Source organism: Anguilla rostrata, chromosome 1, assembly GCF_018555375.3.
Source record: "Anguilla rostrata isolate EN2019 chromosome 1, ASM1855537v3, whole genome shotgun sequence".
NCBI lineage: Eukaryota > Metazoa > Chordata > Actinopteri > Anguilliformes > Anguillidae > Anguilla > Anguilla rostrata.
The window spans coordinates 80,400,237-80,426,367 of NC_057933.1; the positions used below are offsets into that span (position 1 = coordinate 80,400,237).

At 39.8% G+C, this 26,131-nt stretch overlaps 3 protein-coding genes across 4 annotated transcripts; 2 read left to right on the top strand and 1 right to left on the bottom strand.

Annotated features, from left to right (window-relative positions):
* Positions 1-4,320: 4,320 nt before the first annotated feature.
* LOC135237017 (erythroid membrane-associated protein-like) lies at positions 4,321-8,501 on the top strand. The gene is made up of 5 exons (XM_064303729.1): positions 4,321-4,552; positions 5,326-5,691; positions 6,781-7,068; positions 7,457-7,573; positions 8,105-8,501. Exons 1-5 carry the CDS (start codon positions 4,453-4,455, stop codon positions 8,173-8,175), a joined length of 942 nt encoding a protein of 313 aa, XP_064159799.1. The 5' UTR covers positions 4,321-4,452; the 3' UTR covers positions 8,176-8,501.
* A 5,419-nt stretch (positions 8,502-13,920) lies between these two features.
* LOC135237021 (erythroid membrane-associated protein-like) lies at positions 13,921-18,506 on the top strand. Its single transcript, XM_064303741.1, has 6 exons — positions 13,921-14,105; positions 15,230-15,586; positions 16,639-16,926; positions 17,324-17,440; positions 17,997-18,047; positions 18,178-18,506. Exons 1-6 carry the CDS (start codon positions 14,006-14,008, stop codon positions 18,195-18,197), a joined length of 933 nt encoding a protein of 310 aa, XP_064159811.1. The 5' UTR covers positions 13,921-14,005; the 3' UTR covers positions 18,198-18,506.
* Positions 18,507-19,329: 823 nt separating this feature from the next.
* Positions 19,330-25,712, bottom strand: si:ch211-171h4.5 (B-cell receptor CD22). 2 transcript variants are annotated; one of them, XM_064303676.1, is made up of 10 exons: positions 25,619-25,711; positions 24,503-24,559; positions 23,750-24,121; positions 23,169-23,480; positions 22,244-22,510; positions 21,824-22,090; positions 21,447-21,540; positions 20,955-20,973; positions 20,786-20,869; positions 19,330-20,578 (listed from the first exon to the last, which is right to left on the bottom strand). In XM_064303676.1, the coding sequence occupies exons 2-10, from the start codon at positions 24,546-24,548 to the stop codon at positions 20,480-20,482; spliced, it is 1,560 nt and encodes a 519-aa protein (XP_064159746.1). In that variant the 5' UTR covers positions 24,549-24,559; positions 25,619-25,711; the 3' UTR covers positions 19,330-20,479. The 2 variants fall into 2 exon arrangements, with proteins under 2 accessions (XP_064159746.1, XP_064159757.1); XM_064303687.1 differs by lacking the exon at positions 22,244-22,510 and having other exon boundaries at positions 25,619-25,712.
* Positions 25,713-26,131: the final 419 nt, after the last annotated feature.

A 26,131-nucleotide genomic window follows, 5' to 3' on the forward strand; every position in this document is an offset into this window, starting at 1 on the left:
AAATAAAACTCTACAGTGGAATTTACTTTGGATTTCTCTCATTGTTTAAGACAAACCATGGATTTAAAGAGGCAGCAGGCTTGGGGCAGCTATTGCTTACTTTGTTAAACAACTTCAAGAGAAGCAGGGACCCATTTTTCTTTGTTGTTAAAGTTTTAGGTGTATTGTAGTAATTGCAGGCATGCATTTTCATTTTCTGTTTACTGTGTGGCTGTCATGTAATGCATAAACCTGATGATAAGGTGAAAATGAGCAAAACTATGTCATGTTCTGTAAATAAATTTTTTTTTAAATAACCATGGTACCTCGTGGTATTTATCACTACCACTCATTTCCACCCTCTTTAAAATAAAAACGTTCCCAAATGTTTGTGTCCCTGATTAAATCTTCTGCATTTCAAACTGTAACAGCTATCGGTTAATGATTTTACAATGAAGGCATGCCAGCCAACACGTGTGTTAAACTATGTACAATAAACTAAAAGGCCTAATTTGATGTATCTTCTACTTTATGATCGCCTCTAGTCAAACCTAGCTTGCAAAGAAAATGGTAAGCCACTAGCAGACACCCGGTCCCACGTAAAGGATCCATGTCTCGTCAGCTGAGAGTTAGCATTATCCAGAGGTTTTTTTTCAAAGCATCAGAAAAACAGTGCATAGCCCACAAACCCTGTCCATCCTTGTACTCCTTAGTTAATACTTTATATTTTTCAAGTTTAAATCATTTTTAAATGAATGTAGAATCACAACACTTTTGCTTTGTGGTCAAAGTGTGCAGTGATTGAATCCCAGCTGAACCCCCCCCCCCCCACATCCCCATCACAAGCACTGTTGTTTTTTTTGTTTTTTTTTTCAGAGCTCCATAATTCGAAATGCAGTTATTTATAAGTTGTTAAACAGAATGTGCCAAGAATAATTTACTCAACTTTTTTTTTCTTTTTTTTTTTTACATAGCATTTACATTGCATCCATTTATACAGCTGGATATATACTGAAGCAATGCAGGTTAAGTACCTTGCACAAGGGTACAACAGCAGTGTCCTAGCGAGGAATCGAACCTACTATCTCTAGGTTTCAAGACCATCTCCTTATCGTGATCGCATGTCACATTTAAATGATAACATTCCTCCACATTTACTAAACCTCCTCTACCCCCATTGGGATGGCAGGTACCCTCATGAATCACTGGTTACACACTGTGCTCATGCAACAAACACTAGCAGTCAAAACATTTAACTCAAGTCATCACAACCTAAACTCAGGTAGCACACCTTTCTCAAGGTGCAACCACTTGGCAGCAAAATTGTTAACACACCAGTCACCAATCACCAATCACCAGTCACCAATCTCAGGACCAATAAATAGGGCCACAGTTTGCATCTGTGTGCTTATGAACAATGGATCCTCAACATGGACGACAAAGGACGGCAGGAAGACAAAGAATTTTGCCTGCATGAAATTCAGACAAGGATCATTCAAGATCAGGGCGTTTTTGGAGGGAATAACCGTATTGCCATATCAACCATACAGCGCATACTTCACCACAATAGGCTGAGGATGAAGCAAGTTTACAGAGTACCTTTTGAAAGAAATGCAATCAGGGTGAAGAACCAACAGTTTCAATATGTGCAGGTAAGCCCAATATGGTACACTATTTTTAGGTACATGTACAGTACTATATTTGTAGAGTATACTATGATGGTCTACCTGTCCAGTACAACAATACTGTATGGTAATGTAATGTGTGTACTGTAGTGCCCTGCTGTAAATTACTGTATGCAAGGCATGTCCTTCATTGTGGCAAAGTGTGTGTACACTGCATACTCTAGTACATACCTTACTGTATTTAGAATATATATACAATGTTTTTTTTGTAGAGAATTTTCGAGCTTGATGCTCTGGCTGAACCCCATGAATACGTCTTTGTTGATGAGGCGAGGTTTAACCTGACGAAAAGGCGGAGAAGAGGAAGAAATATCATTGGTCAGCACGCCATTGTTGAGGTGCCAGGACAACAAGGAGGCAACATGACCCTATGTGCCGCCATCAGCCAGCAGGGCGTCCTCCACCGCCATGCTACCCTGGGGCCTTACAACACAGCACACCTCCTTGCATTCCTAAATAACATGGAAAACAACATATATCAACAGGAAGGGGAGCCAGAGCAGCCAGAGCAGTCCCGCCATGTTGTCATATGGGACAACGTCAGTTTCCATAGTGCTGCTCTGGTTCGTGCCTGGTTCACTGACCATCCTAGATTTTCTGTTTTATTTCTGCCTGTATATTCACCATTCCTCAACCTTATTGAGGAAGTTTTCTCTGGATGGCGATGGAGGGTGTACGATCGCAACCCTTGTGTGTGGGAAAATCTCCTGCAGGCCATGGAGGAGGCCTGTGGAGATATTGCACTTGAATCCATCCAAGGGTGGATTAGGCATACCAGGGCATATTTCACATGCTGCCTTGCACGAGCTAACATCATGTGATGTTGATGAAATTTTGTGGCCTGATCCAGCCCAGAGACGAGACGGAAATCAAGCTGACAATGCTGAGTAGTGTGTAAATTTCTCTAAATAGCTGGGGTTTTTTTTGTTTTGTTTTTTTTTGTTGCAAGGACTGCACATGCTTTTGAGTTCCTTTTTTGAATACTACTCTCTTGAAGTTTTTTTTTTGATTGCTAAGACACATTTAATGAAACAATTCCCCTTTTTCTCAGAACTATTAACACAATCCCAAAACTACACATCAATCAGCACAAACCTCAAACATCCATGCCAAACTCAAATTATCCTCTCAAAAACATATACTCTTCCATCAAAATTAAACTTTGCCTTTAAATGGCATACACAAGCCATCAAAAACACAGACAATATAGATTACCCATAACACACCAGTGAGATAAATTCAAAGCACTACTGCAAGGGAAGGGAAGGGATTGAGGTGAGTCATGAGATGATGTGCCATAAATAAATAAGTAAATACGTTAAAAAAATGTCTTTGGACAATTTCCACAGATACTCTCACACCAATCAAAATAAACACTGCGCCAGGTACAGTCTATGTACAGGTGTTCTGAAATACATTAAAAACCTTTCAGTCGCCAAATTGAACATACTGTTTAATTTGGGGTGGGCTGCAGGAACTGTATTTGCTCATGAAGTGGGTGCTGGACAATGTGGAGTCAGTTTACACTGACAAGCGGAACCACAGGACAGACATATGCTTGATGATGATGATGGTTTGCTGGTGTAAGGTATCAATCTGGTGTTGACCGGTTTCCCCATGTGACAGCCAAAGTTGTTCTCCAGTCAGATGAAGGTAGAGGTTTATGAGCTGCTGCATCACTGTATCAAGAATGAGTGCTCAAAACTGAGACACCACCAACCAAGATTACATTACATTACATTTATTTGACAGATGCTTTTATCCAAAGTGACATACAATAAGTGCATACCAAAGGTCATTGGAACAACTACAAAACACAGGTCCAATAAGGTACAGTACTCATTTTGTACAGTTATTCACTGCCATGAACACATTGAGTCTAGTTCTCAAGTAAACATTACTCTGACCTAACCTATGCTAACCTAACCTATCCTAACCTATGTCAAACTAGGAGGCATTACAAGCTACAACATCAAGACAATGATGGCACAGTAAGTTCTGGATGGAGGTACATGTATGAAAGTGGCAGAGGGGGTACAAGTGTAGCATAAAATAAGGGAACTTAAGTGATAGAAATGATCTGCAAAGTGGTAATAGTTAGTTAGTCCAGGTATAGTCTGAAGAGATGAGTTTTCAGACCATGGCGGAAGATGAGGCAATGAGGGAGAGGTGTGTATTTCCAGAATTAAGCTGTTATGTGTGCCCCTACTTCTTGGTGCATGTGGGGTGCGTGTCTTTCTCCCTCTCTCTCTCTCTGTCGCTCTCTCTGCTCTTAGATTGCTTATTTGGTGATTGGCAGTGGGATGAGCTACACCTGTTCCAAATAGGCTGCACCTGATAGACTCTAGTATATATACTACAGCCCTGTGATCCTTCTGGAGTCCTCTACACAGACGGGCCTGGAGGATCACCCCATTTGATTGCTACCTAGTCTTTATTACCATTGTACTAATTCATTCATTGTTGTACTGCTACGTGGTGATACGTGGATACTTGTATTTATCTTCAAGTGCATTGTGAAACTTGTCTATTAATTCTGGATTAAATCATTAGTGTTGAATCTCTTGTTTGACTCCATTTTATGTTGTGGTTTGCCTGTGGATTATCCATAGTGTAAGCACTTTTCAGTTCTTCTTTCAGGCCATTGCCATGAGATGACGTCACAGAAAAACCAGTTGTGGTTTACATATATAAAGAGGAAATAATCACAGTATATAAACTAAAGGCAGGCATCTGTGAGATAGACAGCATTAAAAAGTCACATTTAGCAGGTTATTGTGGAAAGTGGATGACAGCTGGAGAAATGGATAAAATTCAGATTTTAATGTGCAGCGTGAAGCTCATCATTCTAATGGTGAAGTTTTCTCACTCCACCATGGAACAGTCACGTAAGGAAAAGCTTGTTTTATGTTTTTTGATTTTTTATATATACATAGTTGAAGAATATGAAATGGCTTCATGGGGTGAAACCTTCACTTGCAAAGCAAGATATATTAAATGGGAACCGGGGTCAATAATGTATTTCACATTCCCCTTTCGGACAATTTTAAAATACTGCTGTGGATGCCTTATAATTTTCAAGAAAACATTATACTGAAAAAACGAAAATTTTGTTATGGGTATTGGTGAAAATGATAGAAAATCACATGTGACAAAATTATAGAAGGTCACATGTGGCATGTAGCTTTGTATTAATGTTTCTGTCTTGGGACATAATCTGACTGAGAGAATCAGTAATTTTTGCGAAACAAAAAAAGTACCTCCGGGTACTCCGTTTTCCTCCCACAGTCCAAAGACTTGCAGGTAGGCTTATTGAAAGCACTAAATTGCCCATAGCTATGAGTGTGTGTGAATGGTGAGGGAATGGTGTGTCTGCCCTGCGATAGATCGGATGTGCTCCATCACCCCCCGCGACCCTGTTCAGGATCAGCGGGTATAGATAATGTGTGGATTGATGGATTATTTCAAGCACAGAGGCACCTAAAGATTAGAAAGCTTTCGAGTAATTTGAAATTAACGACCTAAATGCATTTGGCAGCTACTTTCTCCGTAATAAGGAAATTAATATTTTATGATGATTATGTGTGTGCATGATGAAAATTATTTGGATTATTTGATTATTTGAATTTCTGATCATGTGATAATGTTTTGATTATTGCAGAGCTTCATATTGTTATGCCCAAACCACTGGGCAAAGTAACTGGCCCTTACCAGCGTTGGACACTCCTGCCTTGTCACTTCGTTTTTGACCACAAGGTGGCACCAGAGAGCATCTGTCTGAACTGGTGGAGAAACGAAAGTGGCCATCGCAGGATTATTTACGCCTTTGAAAACGGCCAGAGACAGAAACAGAGAGAGGATCCTGACTACAGCAACCGCACCGAATTATATCGCAATATTTCAGAGGGCAGTGCTACTTTGAGGCTACAAATTCTCAGGCTGCAAGATGCAGGTCTGTACGTCTGTGAGGTGTGGAGTCAACGGCACAGTGATGCGGATCGTGCCTCAGTCAGCCTTATTGTGGCCGGTAAGCTCCGGAACAACCTACTCTGTGAAATCTGACTTGCGTATGTGCATTCATATTTGTGCGTATGCGTGTGTGTGTGCATGTGAATGAATGTCTGTGTGTGTTTGTGCATGTGATGCATGTTTGTGTATGTATGTGCATGCCTGCATGTGCATGGGGATTCATGTGAATTAATGTTTTATTTGTGTGTGTGTGTGTGTGTGTGTGTGTGTGTGTGTGTGCTTGCAGCATTCTAAACACTGCTCATTTATTTTCATTCCGTACATTTAAGAAAAGGCCGCGGAAGAAATGAGAAAAGCAGGAAAAGTGTGCCTGTCCCATGTGACTGCGGCAGGATTACGCTGCTGGGTCCAGACTGCGCAGCTTGCAGTTGAAATGCTGTAATAATGTAGGTTGAGGTTATCTTAGAGGTCTTGAGTGTAATTATCTCGGAGTAAGGCCTCTCAGTGGTTCATGGAAAGACACTGGTTCAAAACCATTTCCAGCTATGGCCGGAGGACAGATTTGCCGAGGCAACAGCTCGGTCGTCGGGGAAAGATAGGGGGTACGCTGACTATTTACGTTGGTTTCATCGCCCTCTAGAGGCCATTCCTGTCACAACAGGCACCGGCGCGTGCGCAAACCATGCATATGCTGACCTCGTTATTTTTTGACAACGTGCGCAATATGTGATTGGTGGCGAGTGTGCTGTGTGGAAGGGCTGCAGATGGAGTTCAGCTGAGTAGGAGGTTGGGAAAAGTGGAATAAAATTGGGTTTGAAATATAATCTCAGGTTCACGTTCATTTCAAATCACTTCTTTTTAAGGTCGAGATCTTCTTGAGATTCATGAGTAATTATGTTGAAATACAATCTGTAAAATGTTATATGTCTTGGTGAGCTTAATGTTACGTATGCTGTTTGAGCTTCGGCTTCGTCTTCTGGGTGCGTGAAATGGTTTTGTTAGCGTGTGTGAGAGCTGTAATTATGTGTAAATATTTTATGGGAAAACATTTAAAAATATTTTTCCCACCCCTTAAAAAAGGATTATCCCCTCCCCTTTAAAATATACTTTTTCCTCAGGGTCCTCTATGTTTTTAAATCCTCTCCAGCAAGGCCCTCGAGGCAGGGCGTAATCTCCATGAACGCCACGTTTCTGTCCTTCGAATCATGCGGCTGGCTCCCCGAGCCGTCCCCATTCTGGACCGACGAGCGGGATCGGAATGTGACAGAAGTCACAGAGACTAGCATCACCCCGGGGGAGGACGGCCTCTACTGCGTTAAAAGTGTGCTGCACAGAAACACAAGCAAGAGGGCACACAATCTCCACCTGTGCTACACCAACCCCGACACTGGGGAGAAACAAACTGACATCTACCAGTACATAGCAACAAATTCAGGTGGGATATTCAATAAAAATCAGGGTTAGCGTGTTGTGATTATGAACTGATGAAAACAGTAAGGCAAAGAAACTTGACTAGTGAATGTAATGTAAATAAATAAATGTAATGTGGTGAGTTATAATTAAAGCTCAGTTTAGTAGATGCAGGCTTGTATACAGTTGTTTTTTTTACAAATATTTTTTGGCATTATTCCCATCAACAACCATGCCAAATAAGGAAAATAAAATATATAAACTGAATTCCAACACAAATCTGACAACAGGTTTGTTCAGTCTGATAATTTAAATTTAAATTTATTTATTTATTTAATATATTTATTTAATATTTATTTTACTATCTGAAAGTGATGGATTTAGTTCTAGGCTGACTACATTTAATTTTTCAGCAGATGCATATCACATAAATGATGGAATTGTCCTTGGACTCCTTTGTTGGGGGATACTTGGGATTGTTGTAGTTATTGTGGTCATAAGGAAGTTACTGCATCAGAAACCCAATGAAGGTGAGTGAGCTGAATGTTATAATTACTCGATTATACTATAATAACATAATTATACTAAAATTAGTTACACTATAAGTAATTATATAAAAGGCAGGTGCACAATATAACTGATTTATTACTATTTGATATATGTTTCACTAGCAGCAGTTGGCTTGATCACTGAATTATGCAAAACCATTTTACAGCCATGTATGTATGTATGAACTCATGTACAGTATGTGCGTATGTACAATCAGAATCAATGAAGAAGATTGCAAGGAATGGGAACAACAACATGCTATGCTCGTGCTAAATATCATGTTACATTTGTCATATACATATTTATACATATTATACACCTTGCATTATACCAAATATTTTATACACTTACAGGAAAATGTCACATCTTGTCACATGTCTATCTTCATCTTTTGTCATATATATATATATATCCATATTTTTCAGGAGTTACCTCCATACTCTTCCTGAGTTTATAGTTTATCTCTGCTGCGTATATTATGATATGATCATGATGTCAATTTTTGTCTCTAGAGTCACCATATGTGAAACCTCGATCAGGAAGCTGCAGATCATATAATGGTAACTCCTGGAGAAACCTCTAACTCTGTTGGAGTTTAATTGTATCATTTTAATTCATCATTTATTATCATCATGTTATTAAGATGTATGCGTGCCTTTGTGTTTGTGTGTGCTTATGCCTTCATCCTAGGACCAACGTTCTACATGTAGCAGTGAGCAGGGCTGCCAAAAATACTCCACTCTGACAGGGATCTCTGAACCTAAAATCCTGCATGGGATTTTTTTGGACACATCTTTTAACTGTACTTTAAGGGCTGTGGCAACATTAAATGGCTGTTTTTGTCATTACTGATGTCTGCTTCAGAATCAAATGGAAGATGTTAATAAAGCTGTACACGTGAAAAATTCACAGCGGAGTTGTTGCTGTCTTTCAGTGTTTTTTTTTTTTTTTTTTTGTCTATATCAGTTCCAGCATTTATAGAGAAGGTCCTTTCTGCAGCCTGCAGGATGGGCCGGTGGTCGGATGTCGGGGGGGGGGGGGGGGAGTGATGCAGGCGAGAATGTTAGGGGGGTGGTGACGGGGTTGAACTACGTAGCATGCGGAAAAACATGGACGACAAAAAAGGCACGGCACCAAAGGTCCTGTTTGGTGAATATTTGGCAGGTCCCGTTTGGTGCATATTTGGCAGGTCCTGCTTGGTGCATATTTGGCAGGTCTCGTTTGGTGCATATTTGGCAGGTCCCATTTGGTGCATATTTGGCAGGTCCCATTTGGTGCATATTTGGCAGGTCCCATTTGGTGCATATTTGGCAGGTCCCATTTGGTGCATATTTGGCAGGTCCCATTTGGTGCATATTTGTTAGGTCCTGTTTGGTGCATATTTGTTAGGTCCTGTTTGGTGCATATTTGAGGTATTATAGCACCGTGTGCTCCTGTTGCTAATAAACAATAGATGGAAGCGAGCATTTGCTTTTTGGTAATAATAGCAACTTGTTAATTTTGCAAAGTTGGTGAAAATTTAATGTATTAAAGCATTGTATGTTTCTACAGCAAATTAACATTGATTGTGGCACATGCATTTAATTATGCATACAGCGGTGTGCAGATAAAATTTGGAGACAATGGTCAATTTAATCCAGCATAAAGTTATGCAGTGTGAATCTAGCGACAGTAGGACTTTCACAAGGATCTGACATTTTCAAAATAGAAGTTCCAAGCATCAAACCAGTATTACGTTCCATATAAGGACATTTACTATCTATATTCTTTTATTTCTTGGCAGAAGTTTATTTGACTTTTACTACATGTTTTATGCAAATTGAATTGATGTGATGCACATGTGCTACCGTAGCTATATGTAGCTGCAGTGTAGTGCAGTTGGCCATGTATCTAATTCAGATAACTGTTTTGACTCTGAAAGGCTGGATGTGTGAGACTGACTGCATGCTGCTGTTTCAGCTGCTTCAACTGCTTCATCTGCCACCAAAGAAACAACACTGCTGTGCTTCAACCGCAACCACAAACTCTCCCTATGCTCCTTTTCTTCCACCAAGACCCACACACAAAACAACACAACGCAGACTTTACTTTATCAGGGTTTTTCATGGAAGGGACGAGAAGCACAAGGACACAGTAATATAGGGTTACAATTACATTAATGAATGCAAACTGAGATACATACCTTTGTTAACTTAAGAAATAAAACTCTACAGTGGAATTTACTTTGGATTTCTCTCATTGTTTAAGACAAACCATGGATTTAAAGAGGCAGCAGGCTTGGGGCTATAAGCTATTGCTTACTTTGTTAAACAACTTCAAGAGAAGCAGGGACCCATTTTTCTGTGTTGTTAAAGTTTTAGGTGTATTGTAACAATTTACTGTGTGGCTGTCATGTAATGCATAAACCTGATGATAAGGTGAAAATGAGCAAAACTATGTCATGTTCTGTAAATAAAATTTTTTTAAAATAACCATGGTACCTCTATTTATCACTACCACTCATTTCCACCCTCTTTAAAATAAAAACGTTCCCAAATGTTTGTGTCCCTGATTACATCTTCTGCATTTCAAACTGTAACAGCTATCGGTTAATGATTTTACAATGAAGGCATGCCAGCCAACACGTGTGTTAAACTATGTACAATACACTAAAAGGCCTAATTTGATGTATCTTCTACTTTTATTTTTGCAGTCTGCTGAACAAAGATTTATTTTACAGTAACAAATAAAGATTTGCTTTGTTACCTTTTTGAATTTGTTCATTGATTTCATATATGACAAGTCCAGACTGACACAGTCTAAGCATGTTCTCGTTTTGAGAAGACACAAATGTTATCTATTTTGGCAAAATTCATAATTCACTGATAAGGAAAAAGGAAAAACACTTCTAACAATGTTCAGTATGACTCATGATGGAACCTGGGTGGTGAGTGCAGCCCAACTGGACCTCATTGGCAGGACAATGCAGTAAAATGTGCATTGTATCATACACAATAACAACAACACTCAAAGTGATAACGGTTCACACACTTTGCTGTACTGTACTGAATTAGAATTAGGTTTACCTAGCAAATTCACTATTTATATGATGATATATTTACTGTATTGTATCATGGCAACAGTCTTTATATTTACTATAAAATTGCAGCCTATTTTGGGACCCCTTGAAAAGAAAACTAAAACTTCAAAAAAGGATTAAAAAAAAGCAATTTTTACTCAATTTTATACACTTGAATATGTAACATGACCTCATGAGGCCAGAACATACATACTGTATTTTGATGGTTGTGTTTTTAAATTTATCGCACCAGTGTGAAATCAATGCTCAATAAGACCTATTCATATGAGGCCCGTGTGAATCATTTAATGGAAAAAGTCAGTTTTGAGAAGAGAGAACATGGTTATTCATGGTTTTGAATGCATGAATGCATTTTGCAAGAGATTTGTGTAGTTTTGGCAAAAGGTTAACTGTTGCTGTGCTTTGTGTCTAGAGTTTTGAGAAACTGAGCTATAGTTTCAGAAAATGTGTTTAAACAATTGAGAAAAACTGTAAATGATAGAAATGATCTGCAAAGTGGTAATAGTTAGTTAGTCCAGATATAGTCTGAAGAGATGCGTCTTCAGACCATGGCGGAAGATGAGGCAATGAGGGAGGGGTTTGTATTTCCAGAATTAAGCACTTTTCAGTTTTTCTTTCAGGTCTTCTGACCACTACCAGTCAGACAGTTGTGGTTTACGTGGTATATAAGCTAAAGGCAGGAGGCAGAAAGATACAAGAGCTGTGAGATAGACAGCATTAAAAAGTCACATTTAGCAGGTTATTGTGAAAAGTGGATGACAGCTGGAGAAATTGATAAAATTCTGATTTTAATGTGCAAATTTTAATGCTTTTCATTCTAATGGTGAAGTTTTTTCACTCCACCATGGAACAGTCACGTAAGGAAAAGCTTATTTTATGTTTTTTGATTTTTATATATACATAGTTGAAGAATATGAAATGGCTTCATGGGGTGAAACCTTCATTTGAAAAGCAAGAGATATTACAGTTTTTTTGATTGCTAAGACACATTTAATGAAACAATTCCCCTTTTTCTCAGAACTATTAACACAATCCCAAAACTACACATCAATCAGCACAAACCTCAAACATCCATGCCAAACTCAAATTATCTTCTCAAAAACATATACTCTTCCATCAAAATTAAACTTTGACTTCATATGGCACACTTAAGCCATCAAAATCACAGACAATGTAGATTACCCGTAACACACCAGTGAGTTAAATTCAAAGCACTACTGCAAAAACTTTTTTATAACAGTGAGTCTGGAATTGCAACTTTCCAAATATTTTATTTGCAGTACTGAAAAGTGAAATACTTTTGAAATACAGTATACAGTACGCATCACAGTGGAAGGAACAAAAAAAAGTAGTAATTTAAAGAGAGTAATATTCAAAAAAGTAACTCAAAAGTATGTGCAGCACAAAAAACAAAAAAAAAACAGCAATTTAGAGAAGTTTACACACTACTCAGCATTGTCAGCGTGATCGCCGTCTCGTCTGTGGGCTGGGTCAGGCCACAAAATTTCATCCACATCACACGTGATGTTAGCTTGTGCAAGGCAGCGTGGGAAATATGCCCTGGTATGCCTAATCCACCCTTGGATAGATTCAAGTGCAATATCTCCATGGCCTGCAGGAGATTTTCCCGCACGTAAGGGTTGCGATCGTACACCCTCCACCGCCATGCAGAGAAAACTTCCTCAATAAGGTTGAGGAATGGCGAATATGCAGGCAGAAATAAAAAAGAAAATCTAGGATGGTCAGTGAACCAGGCACGAACCAGAGCAGCACGATGGAAACTGACGTTGTCCCATATGACAACATAGTGGGACTGCTCTGGCCGCCCTGGCTCCCCTTCCTGTTGACATATGTTGTTTTCCATGTTATTTAGGAATGCAGGGAGGTGTGCTGTGTTGTAAGGCTCCAGGGTAGCATGGCGGTGGAGGACGCCCCGCTGGCTGATGGCGGCACATAGGGTTATGTTGCCTCCTCGTTGTCCTGGCACCTCAACGATGGAACTGTATTTGCTCATGAAGTGGGTGCTGGACAATGTGGAGTCAGTTTACACTGACAAGTGGAACCACAGGACAGACATATGCTTGATGATGATGATGGTTTGCTGGTGTAAGGTATCAATCTGGTGTTGACCGGTTTCCCCATGTGACAGCCAAAGTTGTTCTCCAGTCAGATGAAGGTAGAGGTTTATGAGCTGCTGCATCACTGTATCAAGAATGAGTGCTTAAAACTGAGACACCACCAACCAAGATTGCATTACATTACATTTATTTGACAGATGCTTTTATCCAAAGTGACATACAATAAGTGCATACCAAAGGTCATTGGAACAACTACAAAACACAGGTCCAATAAGGTACAGTACTCATTTTGTACAGTTATTCATTGCCATGAACACATTGAGTCTAGTTCTCAAGTAAACATTACTCTGACCTAACCTATGCTAACCTAACCTATCCTAACCTATGTCAAACTAGGAGGCATTACAAGCTACAACATCAAGACAATGATGGCACAGTAAGTTCTGGATGGAGGTACATGTATGAAAGTGGCAGAGGGGGTACAAGTGTAGCATAAAATAAGGGAACTTAAGTGATAGAAATGATCTGCAAAGTGGTAATAGTTAGTTAGTCCAGGTATAGTCTGAAGAGATGAGTTTTCAGACCATGGCGGAAGATGAGGCAATGAGGGAGAGGTGTGTATTTCCAGAATTAAGCTGTTATGTGTGCCCCTACTTCTTGGTGCATGTGGGGTGCGTGTCTTTCTCCCTCTCTCTCTCTCTGTCGCTCTCTCTGCTCTTAGATTGCTTAATTGGTGATTGGCAGTGGGATGAGCTACACCTGTTCCACATAGACTGCACCTGATAGACTCTAGTATATATACTACAGCCCTGTGATCCTTCTGGAGTCCTGTACACAGACGGGCCTGGAGGATCACCCCATTTGATTGCTACTTAGTCTATATTACCATTGTACTAATTCATTCATTGTTGTACTGCTACATGGTGATACGTGGATACTTGTATTTATCTTCAAGTGCATTGTGAAACGTGTCTATTAATTCTGGATTAAATCATTAGTGTTGAATCTCTTGTTCGACTCCATTTTATGTTGTGGTTTGCCTGTGGCGATCTGCAATGCAAGCACTTTTCAGTTCTTCTTTCTTCTTCTTTTCTGCTATTGAGATGACAGGGCAGAAAACCCAGTTGTGGTTTACATATATAAAGAGGAAATAATCACGCTACACCAGTATATAAACTAAAAGGACTAAAAAGGCAGGCATCTGTGAGATAGACAGCATTAAAAAGTCACATTTAGCAGGTTATTGTGGAAAGTGGATGACAGCTGGAGAAATGGATAAAATTCAGATTTTAATGTGCAGCGTGAAGCTCATCATTCTAATGGTGATGTTTTCTCACTCCACCATGGAACAGTCACGTAAGGAAAAGCTTGTTTTATGTTTTTTGATTTTTTATATATATACATAGTTGAAGAATATGAAATGGCTTCATGGGGCGAAACCTTCACTTGCAAAGCAAGAGATATTAAATGGGAACCGGGGTCAATAATGTATTTCACATTACCCTTTCGGACAATTTTAAAATACTGCTGTGGATGCCTTATAATTTTCAAGAAAACATTATACTAAAAAAACAAAAATTTTGTTATGGGTATTTGTGAAAATGATAGAAAATCACGTGACAAAATTATAGAAGGTCACATGTGGCATGTAGCTTTGTATTAATGTATCTGTCTTGGGACATAATCTGACTCAGAGAACCAGTAATTTTTGCCAAACAAAAAAAGTACCTCCGGGTACTCCGTTTTCCTCCCACAGTCCAAAGACTTGCAGGTAGGCTTATTGAAAGCACTAAATTTCCCATAGGTATGAGTGTGTGAGTGAATGGTGAGGGAATGGTGTGTGTGCCCTGCGATAGATTGAATGTGCTCCAGCACCCCCCGCGACCCTGTTCAGGATAGGCGGGTATAGATAATGTATGGATTGATGGATGATTTCAAGCACAGAGGCACCTAAAGATTAGAAAGCTTTCAAGTAAGTAATTTGAAATTAAGGACCTATATGCATTTGGCAGCTACTTTCTCCGTAATAAGGGGATTAATATATTATGAAGATTATGTTACATTACATTACATTACCGGCATTTGGCAGACGCTCTTATCCAGAGCGACGTACAAAAAAGTGTATAACCATAACCAGGAACAAGTATGACGAAACCCCTAGAGAGAAGTATCGGTCCAAGTGCAAGGAACAACCACACAGTTCAACTTGGACCTGAAGGTTAAACTGATTAACACTAAACAACGAGAACGGCAACAACGCAGTCTATGGAAAAAATACAAGCAGTAGTTAAGACAGTTAATGCACCTAAGTCACCTACGAAACAGCTGCCTAGTTACAACCCTAAGCTTACAGTCATTTACAGGGGGGTAGGGAGGGATGGGGAGAGGTGCAGCCTGAAGAATTATGTGTGTGCATGATGAAAATTATTTGGATTATTTGGACAATTTTTGATCATGTGATAATGTTTTGATTATTGCAGGGCACAAGGTTGTTTCCAGACCGCTTGTCACGGGTCCTTACCAGCGTTGGACACTCCTGCCTTGTTACTTTTTTTTTGACCACATGGTGACACCAGAGAGCATCTGTCTGACCTGGTGGAGAAACGAAAGTGGCCATCGCAGGATTATTTACGCCTTTGAAAACGGCCAGAGACAGAAACAGAGAGAGGATCCTGACTACAGCAACCGCACCGAATTATATCGCAATATTTCAGAGGGCAGTGCTACTTTGAGGCTACAAATTCTCAGGCTGCAAGATGCAGGTCTGTACGTCTGTGAGGTGTGGAGTCAACGGCACAGCGATGCGGATCGTGCCTCAGTCAGCCTTACTGTGGCCGGTAAGCTCTGGAACAACCTACTCTGTGAAATCTGACTTGCGTATGTGTTACGTGCCATGTTTTTCTTTTGTGTGGACTTCCCTGCCTTCACCTGTCAGTCACCATCCACCAAGTCCCACCTTCACCAAGCCCCACCCTCCGTGTCAATTCTGGACAACCAATCCGAACTTGCCACATCTACTATATAAACCCCACCTGTTTGTAACAATGGATGTCTGACTGTTTGCTCTGTGTTGTGTATTTGACTATGTATGTTAACCACTCACTTGAACTTGTCTTGTTTTGTGTACACTTCCAAGGCTTGGGACAGGTAAGACTGGGGGCTCCTGTACATATGCCTGTAGGCTATGTTATGTATAGATTCACTAGTCCTTAGGGGTGATTGCCAACCAATTGTGTTTTCAGTCTGCTAGTTAGAGTAGATAGGCCTTTTGTTTGTGTACTTGATACACTAGATTAGTTTACTCTCTGGTTTAGCTAGCTTGTTTTTCTGTTCTTTTGGCAACATCCAGCGTCCGTTGACCCTGGTAGTGTGTGCAACAGCTCGATCGTCGGGGAAAGATAGGGGGTATGCTGACTATTTATGTTGGTTTCATCGCCCTCTAGAGGCCATTCCTGTCACAACAGGCACCGGCACATGCGCAAACCATGCATATGCTGACCTAGTTATTTTTTGGCAACGTGCGCAATATGTGATTGGTGGCGAGTGTGCTGTGTGGAAGGGCTGCAGATGGAGTTCAGCTGAGTAGGAGGTTGGGAAAAGTGGGATAAAATGGGGTTTGAAATATAATCTCAGGTTTCAAATCACTTCTTTTTAAGGTCGAGATCTTCTTGAGATTCATGAATAATTATGTTGAAATACAATCTGTAAAATGCTATATGTCTTGGCTTAATGTTACGTATGCTGTTTGAGCTTCGGTTTCATCTTCTGGGTGCGTGAAATGGTTTTGTTAGCTTTTTTTTTTTTCCCCACCCCTTAAAAAAGGATTATCCCCTCCCCTTTAAGATATACTTTTTCCTCAGGGTCCTCTATGTTTTTAAACCCTCTCCAGCAAGGCCCTTGAGGCAGGGCGTAATCTCCATGAACGCCACGTTTCTGTCCTTCGAATCATGCGGCTGGCTCCCCGAGCCGTCCCCATTCTGGACCGACGAGCAGGATCGGAATGTGACAGAAGTCGCAGAGACTAGCATCACCCTGGGGGAGGACGGCCTCTACTGCGTTAAAAGTGTGCTGCACAGAAACACAAGCAAGAGGGCACACAATCTCCACCTGCGCTACACCAACCCCGACACTGGAGAGAAACAAACTGCCATCTACCAGCAAATAGCAACAAATTCAGGTGGGATATTCAATAAAAATCAGGGTTAGCATGTTGTGATTATGAACTGATGAAAACAGTAAGGCAAAGAAACTTGACTAGTGAATGTAATGTAAATAAATAAATGTAATGTGGTGAGTTATAATGAAAGCTCAGTTTAGTAGATGCAGGCTTGCATACAGTTGTTTTTTTTTTTTACAAATATTTTTTGGAATTATTCCCATCAACAACCATGCCAAATAAGGAAAATAAAATATATAAACTGAATTTCAACACAAATCCGACAACAGGTTTGTTCAGTCTATAAACGTGAATTTGTTTTTTTGTTTTTTTAATTTAAATTTATTTATTTATTTATTTATTTTACAATCTGAAAGTGATGGATTTAGTTCTAGGCTGACTACATTTAATTTTTCAGAAGATGCATATCGCATAAATGATGGAATTGTCCCTGGACTCCTTTGTTGGGGGACACTTGGGATTGTTGTAGTTATTGTGGTCATAATGAAGTTACCGCATCAGAAACCCAACGAAGGTGAGTGAGCTCTTAATAATATGTTATAATTACTCGATTATACTATAATAACATAATTATACAATAATTAGTTACACTATAAGTAATTATATAAAATGCAGGTGCACAATATAGCTTAATTATTACTATTTGATATATGTTTCACTAGAAGCAGCTGGCTTGATCACTGAATTATGCAAAACCATTTTACAGCCATGTATGTATGTATGAACTCATGTACAGTATGTACGTATGTACAATCAGAATCAATGAAGAAGATTGCAAGGAATGGGAACAACAACATGCTATGCTCATGCTGAATATCATGTTACATAATTTATACATATTATACACCTTGCATTATACCAAATATTCCATACACTTACAGGAAAATGTCACATCTTGTCACATGTCTATCTTCATCTTTTCACATATATATATATATATATATATATATATATATATATATATATATATCCATATTTTTCAGGAGTTACCTCCATACTCTTAATGAGTTTATAGTTTATCTCTGCTGCATATATTATGATATGATCATGATGTCATTTTTTGTCTCTAGAGTCACCACTTGTGAAACGCCCTCGATCAGGAAGCTGCAGCTCATCTGATGGTAAATCCTTGAGAAACCTCTAACTCTGTTGGAGTTTTATTGTATCATTTTTATTCATCATTTATTATCATCATGTTATTAAGATGTATGCGTGCCTTTGTGTTTGTGTGTGCTTATGCCTTCATCCTAGGACCAAGGTTCTACATGTAGCAGTGAGCAGGGCTGCCAAAAATACTCCACTCTGACAGGGATCTCTGAACCTAAAATCCTGCATGGGATTCTTTTGGACACATCTTTTAACTGCACTTTAAGGGCTGTGGCAACATTAAATGGCTGTTTTTGTCATTATTGACGTCTGCTTCAGAATCAAATGGAAGATGTTAATGAAGCTGTACACGTGAAAATTTCACAGCGGAGTTGTTGCTGTCTTTCAGTTTTTTTTGTTTTTTTTTCTTTTTGCCTATATCAGTTCCAGCATTTATAGAGAAGGTCCTTGCTGCAGCCTGCAGGATGGGCCGGTGGTCGGATGTTGGGGGGGGTCGCTGGGATTGGGGTCCTGCTTGTGATATTGCGTCTGCTGTGCATATTTGGCAGGTCCTGTTGGTGCATATTTGAGGTATTATAGCACGTGTGCTCTGTTGCTAATAAACAATAGAGGGAAGAGCATTTGCTTTGGTAATAATAGCAACTTGTTATTTTGCAAAGTTGGTGAAAATTTAATGTATTAAGCATTGTATGTTTCACAGCAAATTAACATTGATTGTGGCACATGCATTTAATTATGCAATGTTGTAATTTACAGTGTAAGCATTGTAGTCTAAAAATTTGGAGACATTATGGTGCAACATTTAATCCATGCATAGAAGTTATGCAGATAGAATTTAGGACAATGAGTGATTTCACAATCGCGATAAAGTTATCAGTGGAATCTAGCGACATAGGACTTTCACAAGGATCTGACATTTTCAAAATAGAAGTTCCAAGCATCAAACCAGTATTACGTTCCATATAAGGACATGTACTATCTATATTCTTTTATTTCTTGGCAGAAGTTTATTTGACTTTTACTACATGTTTTATGCAAATTGAATTGATGTGATGCACGTGTGCTACCGTAGCTATATGTAGCTAGTGCAGTGTAGTGCAGTTGGCCATGTATCTAATTCAGATAACTGTTTTGACTCTGAAAGGCTGGATGTGTGAGACTGACTGCATGCTGCTGTTTCAGCTGCTTCAACTGCTTCATCTGCCACCAAAGAAACAACACTGCTGTGCTTCAACCGCAACCACAAACTCTCCCTATGCTCCTTTTCTTCCACCAAGACCCACACACAAAACAACACAACGCAGACTTTACTTTATCAGGGTTTTTCACGGAAGGGACGAAAAGCACAAGGACACAGTAATATAGGGTTACAATTACATTCATGAATGCAAACTGAGATACATACCTTTGTTAACTTAAGAAATAAAACTCTACAGTGGAATTTACTTTGGATTTCTCTCATTGTTTAAGACAAACCATGGATTTAAAGAGGCAGCAGGCTTGGGGCAGCTATTGCTTACTTTGTTAAACAACTTCAAGAGAAGCAGGGACCCATTTTTCTTTGTTGTTAAAGTTTTAGGTGTATTGTAGTAATTGCAGGCATGCATTTTCATTTTCTGTTTACTGTGTGGCTGTCATGTAATGCATAAACCTGATGATAAGGTGAAAATGAGCAAAACTATGTCATGATCTGTAAATAAATTTTTTTTTAAATAACCATGGTACCTCTATTTATCACTACCACTCATTTCCACCCTCTTTAAAATAAAAACGTTCCCAACGTCCCTGATTAAATCTTCTGCATTTCAAACTGTACCAGCTATCGGTTAATGATTTTACATTGAAGGCATGCCAGCCAACACGTGTGTTAAACTATGTACAATAAACTCAAAGGCCTAATTTGATGTATCTTCTACTTTATGATCGCCTCTAGTCAAACCTAGCTTGCAAAGAAAATGGTAAGCCACTAGCAGACACCCGGTCCCACGTAAAGGATCCATGTCTCGTCATCCTTCACCACTTCCCTGCCATTGCCCCCCCCCCCCACAACTCCTCACATCTGACCCTGCCCCATCCCACCAGCCACAGCGAGGGGTACTCACATTTATTATGCACCTATTAACACTGTATTTTTTACTGGATAGCTTCAACTCAACTGGAAAGGTTAATAGAAGTTGAGATGATGCATAGCTATGGATATTGTGGCTACACTGTGGAAGCTGTAACATCTAATGACAAATGAAGATGTAGCTAGACATCCACGTAGTAGATCAACGCAATATATAATTCTTGCTGCACTCCAGTACTTCATAACATGGCAATACAAATGCCATCTGCATCATCTAAAAAAAAAAAAAGACTCCTGGCAAGAACATATTTTCAAGAACATAGTAAAAATGCAAATACGCACTATTCTGAGCTCTGTTAAGCACTTCCAGTTCACATATTATTGGACATTTCTTGCTGCACCTTTTTGCTTATTCCTTTTGATGTTTTCATAATCACACGTTCCTTCATCAGTTCCTCGGCTAGCGTCCATGTCTTTCTGTGAACCCAAAGACAGACAAGTCAGCTTGCATAAACACACCCTTACTCACATATATGAGTCATGGGTGATGGAAATTACACTTGATTCATGGTGTGTTTAAACCAATGAGAGAAAAAGAAAGGGTGGGGGGGGGGGGGTTATGTTATCATATTTAATTTGAATTTAGTCAATAAACTAGAAAACTGATTGGTCACAGGTACTGACCCTTATGACATCATAATCGGAGGAGGTGATAGTGGAGATCTGCAGTCTGTCATAAGTGTCCTTGCCCTTTTCTCCCGGCTGTGCCTGTTTTGAGAAAGGAAGATGGCTGCATTTTGTGATATGGCATTTCCCATACTAAATTTTAAATAAAGACTTGTTTTATACTTACTTGTATTTGTTTGCACAGGCTGCTCATGGAAAGAGAGAGAGAGAGAGAGAGAGAGAGACATTTTTGTGTTATGACAATCTCACAACATAGTAAAAAAAAAAAAAAAGTCATCTAGAAACTGGATTATTACCCATGTATTTGTATTACCAAATTCATGAACTAATTGCAGAGGGACATACACAACTTTTACATTTTATTTATTTATTTACTTATTTACTTACATTGTATCCATTTACACGGCTGGATATATACCGAAGCAATGCAGGTTAAGTACCTTGTTCAACGGTACAACGGCAGTGTCCTACCCAGGAATTGAACCTATGACCTTTCGATTACAAGCCCAGTTCCTTACCCACTGTGCTGCACTGCTGCCCACAAGCCCACTTCATGAAGTCATGGGAAACACGCATGCATGCATGTCACCCCATAATTTAAGGCTTTTGGTACACAGCTTCCTGTTTATAACAGCTATTAATCATCTCTGATACTTGCCTTTTATATTTGTAGACCCCAACGCAAACTGTTAGAATATACAGGAACACCAGTGTTCCGCAGATTATGTGTTGCGCTAAAGAGCACTTACTTCCTGAAAGAGAAGAAATGGTTTGCATTCTCTAATCAGTATTCACCGAAGTTCCACACAGATCTCATGAATGCTGTCAATGTGCTTTCATTGCTTCAGATCATTTTAAATGCCCTGGAAAAATTGTGAAGATGGCTATCATTTACATTTCCAACAATGAATCAAGATATTACATTTATGGGTTAAGTTCCCATAGAACAACAAAGGATCAAATATGAGTAAAGCGGATGTTGCTAATTCTATTTTGTTTATGTAGTCTTCTCTATTTGTGGTGGTCTGAACATACCTTCAAAAAACAGGAACACTGTTTCAGACCTCTGCGCCCCACGTGGATTCCGTGCTTCACAGAAGTAGTGTCCACCATCAGTTGCACTGACCAATAGCACTGATTTGTCTCCAGTTCCTACAACCTCGATGTCTCTGCCTTTCATTTTATACCAGGTGTAGTTCTGCACTGGCGGGTTGGCATTACTGTTGCAGGTCAGAGTCACAGAGCTGCCCGCAAACACTGATCCAGAGGGACTGACTGACACCGAGGTGTTCTCAGGAGAGTCTGAAAGAGAAGATGGCAACGGCAAAGCATATATACACTTCATTGCAGGGATGATAATCCAGGCTACTGTGCAGCAGCATCACCTAGTGCATGTGTATATCGAGAGAACATTCCAACGCTGGAACAGTTCTTTCGTTTGGAAGTGTCACCTACGTTGCATGTTGAGCTGAACCAGCCGTGAACTGTCTGTTCCTTGGTTATTCCTTGCTGTGCAGTAGAACCGTGCTTTGGTCGTGTCAGACACCTGGAGGACTAGTTTATTACCAGCTCCTTTGTAAGTCACCTGACTAACAGTCCATTCATACCAGGTGTAGTTCTGCACTGCTGGGTTGGCATTACTGCTGCAGGTCAGAGTCACAAAGCTGCCCGCTAACACTGAACCAGAGGGGCTGACTGACACTGAGGTGTTCTTAGGTGCATCTGGAAGAATACGAATATGTGATAGTCTTAATATATGGATAAAATCTGAGTCAGTCATACATTGTAATGAGCTACAAATGTTAAAAGAAGGAACACCCCACACAGTACTCTCCATTGCTCTAACATATTGTACAATGCACAATGTTTTGATCCTCAGGACTTCAGGTGTACATCAGGTGTATGCCTAACCTGATGAGGCCCTGAGGCTTGAGCCACTGTACATAGTTTAATAAAGGAGACCAATAAAGAGGCATACGCTGGGTTCTCCTTCTTGCAATGACTGGGACGTGCGTGTGCCTTTTCTACTTTAATAAAGTACAAATGGACAAGAAACACACTCGGGGCAAGGAAATTGAAGCCTATTGAAGAAATGATCAGATAATTACTTTTGTCCATCTTGACAGTTAATTTCAATTGCGTGCTTACAAGACACCATTTGGATCTGCGAAGATGCCAATACAATCAATACACCAGCAGCATGGACATTTTAGATATTTAAAGCTATTCAACAACTGGATTCACAATTTAAAAAAAAATAAATATAAAGACACACACACACACACACACACACACACACAAACTTCATGATGCTGTACATGTCTAAAAACAATACCCTCCTGGGACCAGTCATAGACAAACTCAAATCCAGCTTTCTTACATAGAACTCTGAGAGTCAGACTGGCCTCAGATGTCTTCTGAGTGTCTCCTTGTTGCAGTGTGTAAAGTGCCCTGCAGGTGATCTTCTGCCCATGGTGGAGGTGGGAAGCAGTGAAGGTCAGAACAGAAGACACAGATTTGGTTCGATCCTCATTCTCTTGCAGTTGATCCACACTGTCACTCAGCCTGGGGGTCCATGTCAGATTTGGGGGGAGTTTGGGACAGGGGGCTGCAGCAGAGCAGCTCAAACTCACAGAGGCCCCCTCCATCACCTCCACCCTCTCTGGGGTTAACTTGGGTTTGGGTGGAGAGTCTAGAAGACATGGAGAGATGTCATGGCTTCCAATAAGACATTAACATTAACACCTAATTCTGTAATGACCTCCTGTACTAAATTATCAAAGCACACGGTCCCCTCAGTCAATGCAATGACACAGAAACCAGAAAATCACATTTACCAGTGAGTGTAATACCTGTTAGAGGTATGAAGGTTTAATTGTATTTAACTGTCTGCATCTGTTCTGATATTTTATCTATGTACTTTACTGAAAGCATTAAAACACATGGATGGCAAATGATTACCTGTGACATTAATTTGAACACCTTCTTTAAAACTGAATTTGAGAAGATTTGGGGATTCCACTCTGAACAAATATTTGTTACTGTCCCTCAAAGTAAAATTGTTCAGGATTGAGGTGCAGTTCTTCTCCAGCAAGTTTCCTATCAGGTATCCTTGAATCGAGCTCCGTTTGATCACCAATCTAGCTGTGCTGGATTCAAGCAATATTCTATCGCCAAAAGCATGTCCTTTCATAAATCTTCCTTTGGCATTAGCTGCCAGATCTTGGTCATATTCAGATGGGATCTCAAATGTGCAGGGGATCAGCACACAGGATCCACTCAGAGCTTCTATACTCTGAGGCATCCAGATTGCCCAATCCCTGCCCAGGGCACCTACAACACACACAACACAGCTCTGTGAATACAGCAGCTCTGTGGGTATTTTGGTGATACATATTGTACACTCTATTAGCATTAATCAAATGCTTGAACTTTTTACTCGAATATTTACTTTGAATATAAAATCTGTGAAAGAGTATTTGTAACGTTTCTGTTAAAATTGCCAACACAACATCCCTTAACTGGCTCTTTAAACATTGCTGCAACATATACTTATTATGTGAAAACATGACAGAGTTACAAGGTAAACCTCCTATTTGCACACGTTTAGTACAGATCATTTCATGTCAGGGAGTGCAGTCGAATCGATTGAGCGCTCACTGAAGAATGTACAATGACAACACCTCCCAATAACCCCACCCCTTTCAGTCTCACCTTGCAGCAGACAGCCAATGAGGATGAAGCTTACAGTTCCATTCATGTCTCTGTCGTCTTAAAAGGAGAGATACATTAGACACTGTGAACATGGGCTGAGTGGGAAGAATGAACTGCATTCAAAGGGGAATGTTTAAAATGAGCTCAATCCAATCACAGCAAATTACACACAGAAAAGTATCCACTGACTTTCAGGAAGTATTGCCAAAGACAGTACATTCCAGTTGAGTTTTGGGTAAATCTGATTTCCTTTTGATTACTTCATCTTTCCTTTTGTCATCATCATCACACAAAACTACAGAAGTTCTCTAATTTGAATGCAATGTACCCAAAATTTAGATGCAGAAGAGATCATAAAATATGACAAAAACTGTTTTTTTTTTTTTTTTTGAAATACAAGGATCCCCTGACTAACATGAATTACACAATTACACACACCAAAATGGTCCAAATAATGCCTGTGTGTGTGTGTGTGTGTGTGTGGATGTTTGTCTATAGCGGTCCAAGCAAGCACAGAGGAAACACTCCCTCCCTTCTCAGTTTCCCTCTGTTCTCTCCTATATGTCTATCCCACTCTGTCTTTCACTATCTCACTCTCTCACTTTATCTCTCTCTCTCACACACTCTTTCTCTCTCTCTCTCTTGCTCTCTCTCTCTCTGTCACTGCTTCTCTCTCTGCTTATGGTTGCTGTTTAGGTTGTTTTTTTCTGTAATTTCTGTAAAGTTCTGTAATTTCTGCAGTTAACAATGTCCCAGTGAAAGGGGCTTTAAAATCAAATATCTCTCTCTCTCACACACACACACACACACACACACACAGGTATTACTTCGACAATTTTGGTGACAGAAAACCATTTCTGTGTTCCAATCAGCATTGGAGCTTCAATTTGAACTGGATGTTATGGTCAGATGATGCCAAAAAGCTTCCAATTATCTCTCTGACCCTTACTGATCAAGCCTGAATCATTCTTTATTGTAACAAACAACACGTTTCTAATCATTTAAAGGTACACCCACCCAAGTACTTAATTAATTCCACATAATATATTTGTCATAAATGCATGTCTAATGAGATTCCCCTCTTTCGCCATCTTAATTGATACAGAAAACACTTACCCAACTCTGAACAGCAAACACGTCCTGCTGTTGTGACAGTCGACAGCGCTTGCACTCATGTTCACGGAGCACAAGCCAGGCTTGTCCAATGAGAAGGGTGGAACTATCCACAAGCCCCTCCTTCTTTCTGAGCGTACAGCTGATGTTACCAAAGAGGGGCCTGGGTACAAACAAAGCTTACATGTATTACTTAGAGATGTCATTATCATCAGGGGTTACATTACATTACATTACATTGCAATACAGATGCTCTTATCCAGAGCGACTTACACAACTTTTTACTTAGCGTTTACACTGCATCCATTTATACTGCTGGATATATATACTGAAGCAATACAGGTTAAGTACCTTGCTCAAGCGTACAACAGGCGGTGTCAACGTCCTACCTGGGAATCGATCCTGTGACCGTTAGGTTACAAGACCAGCTCCTTACTGTTCTACACTGCCGCCCTATCATGTTTATTATGTGTTTACAAGAATATATCCCTGAAATCAGTGCAATCATCTCTAAAT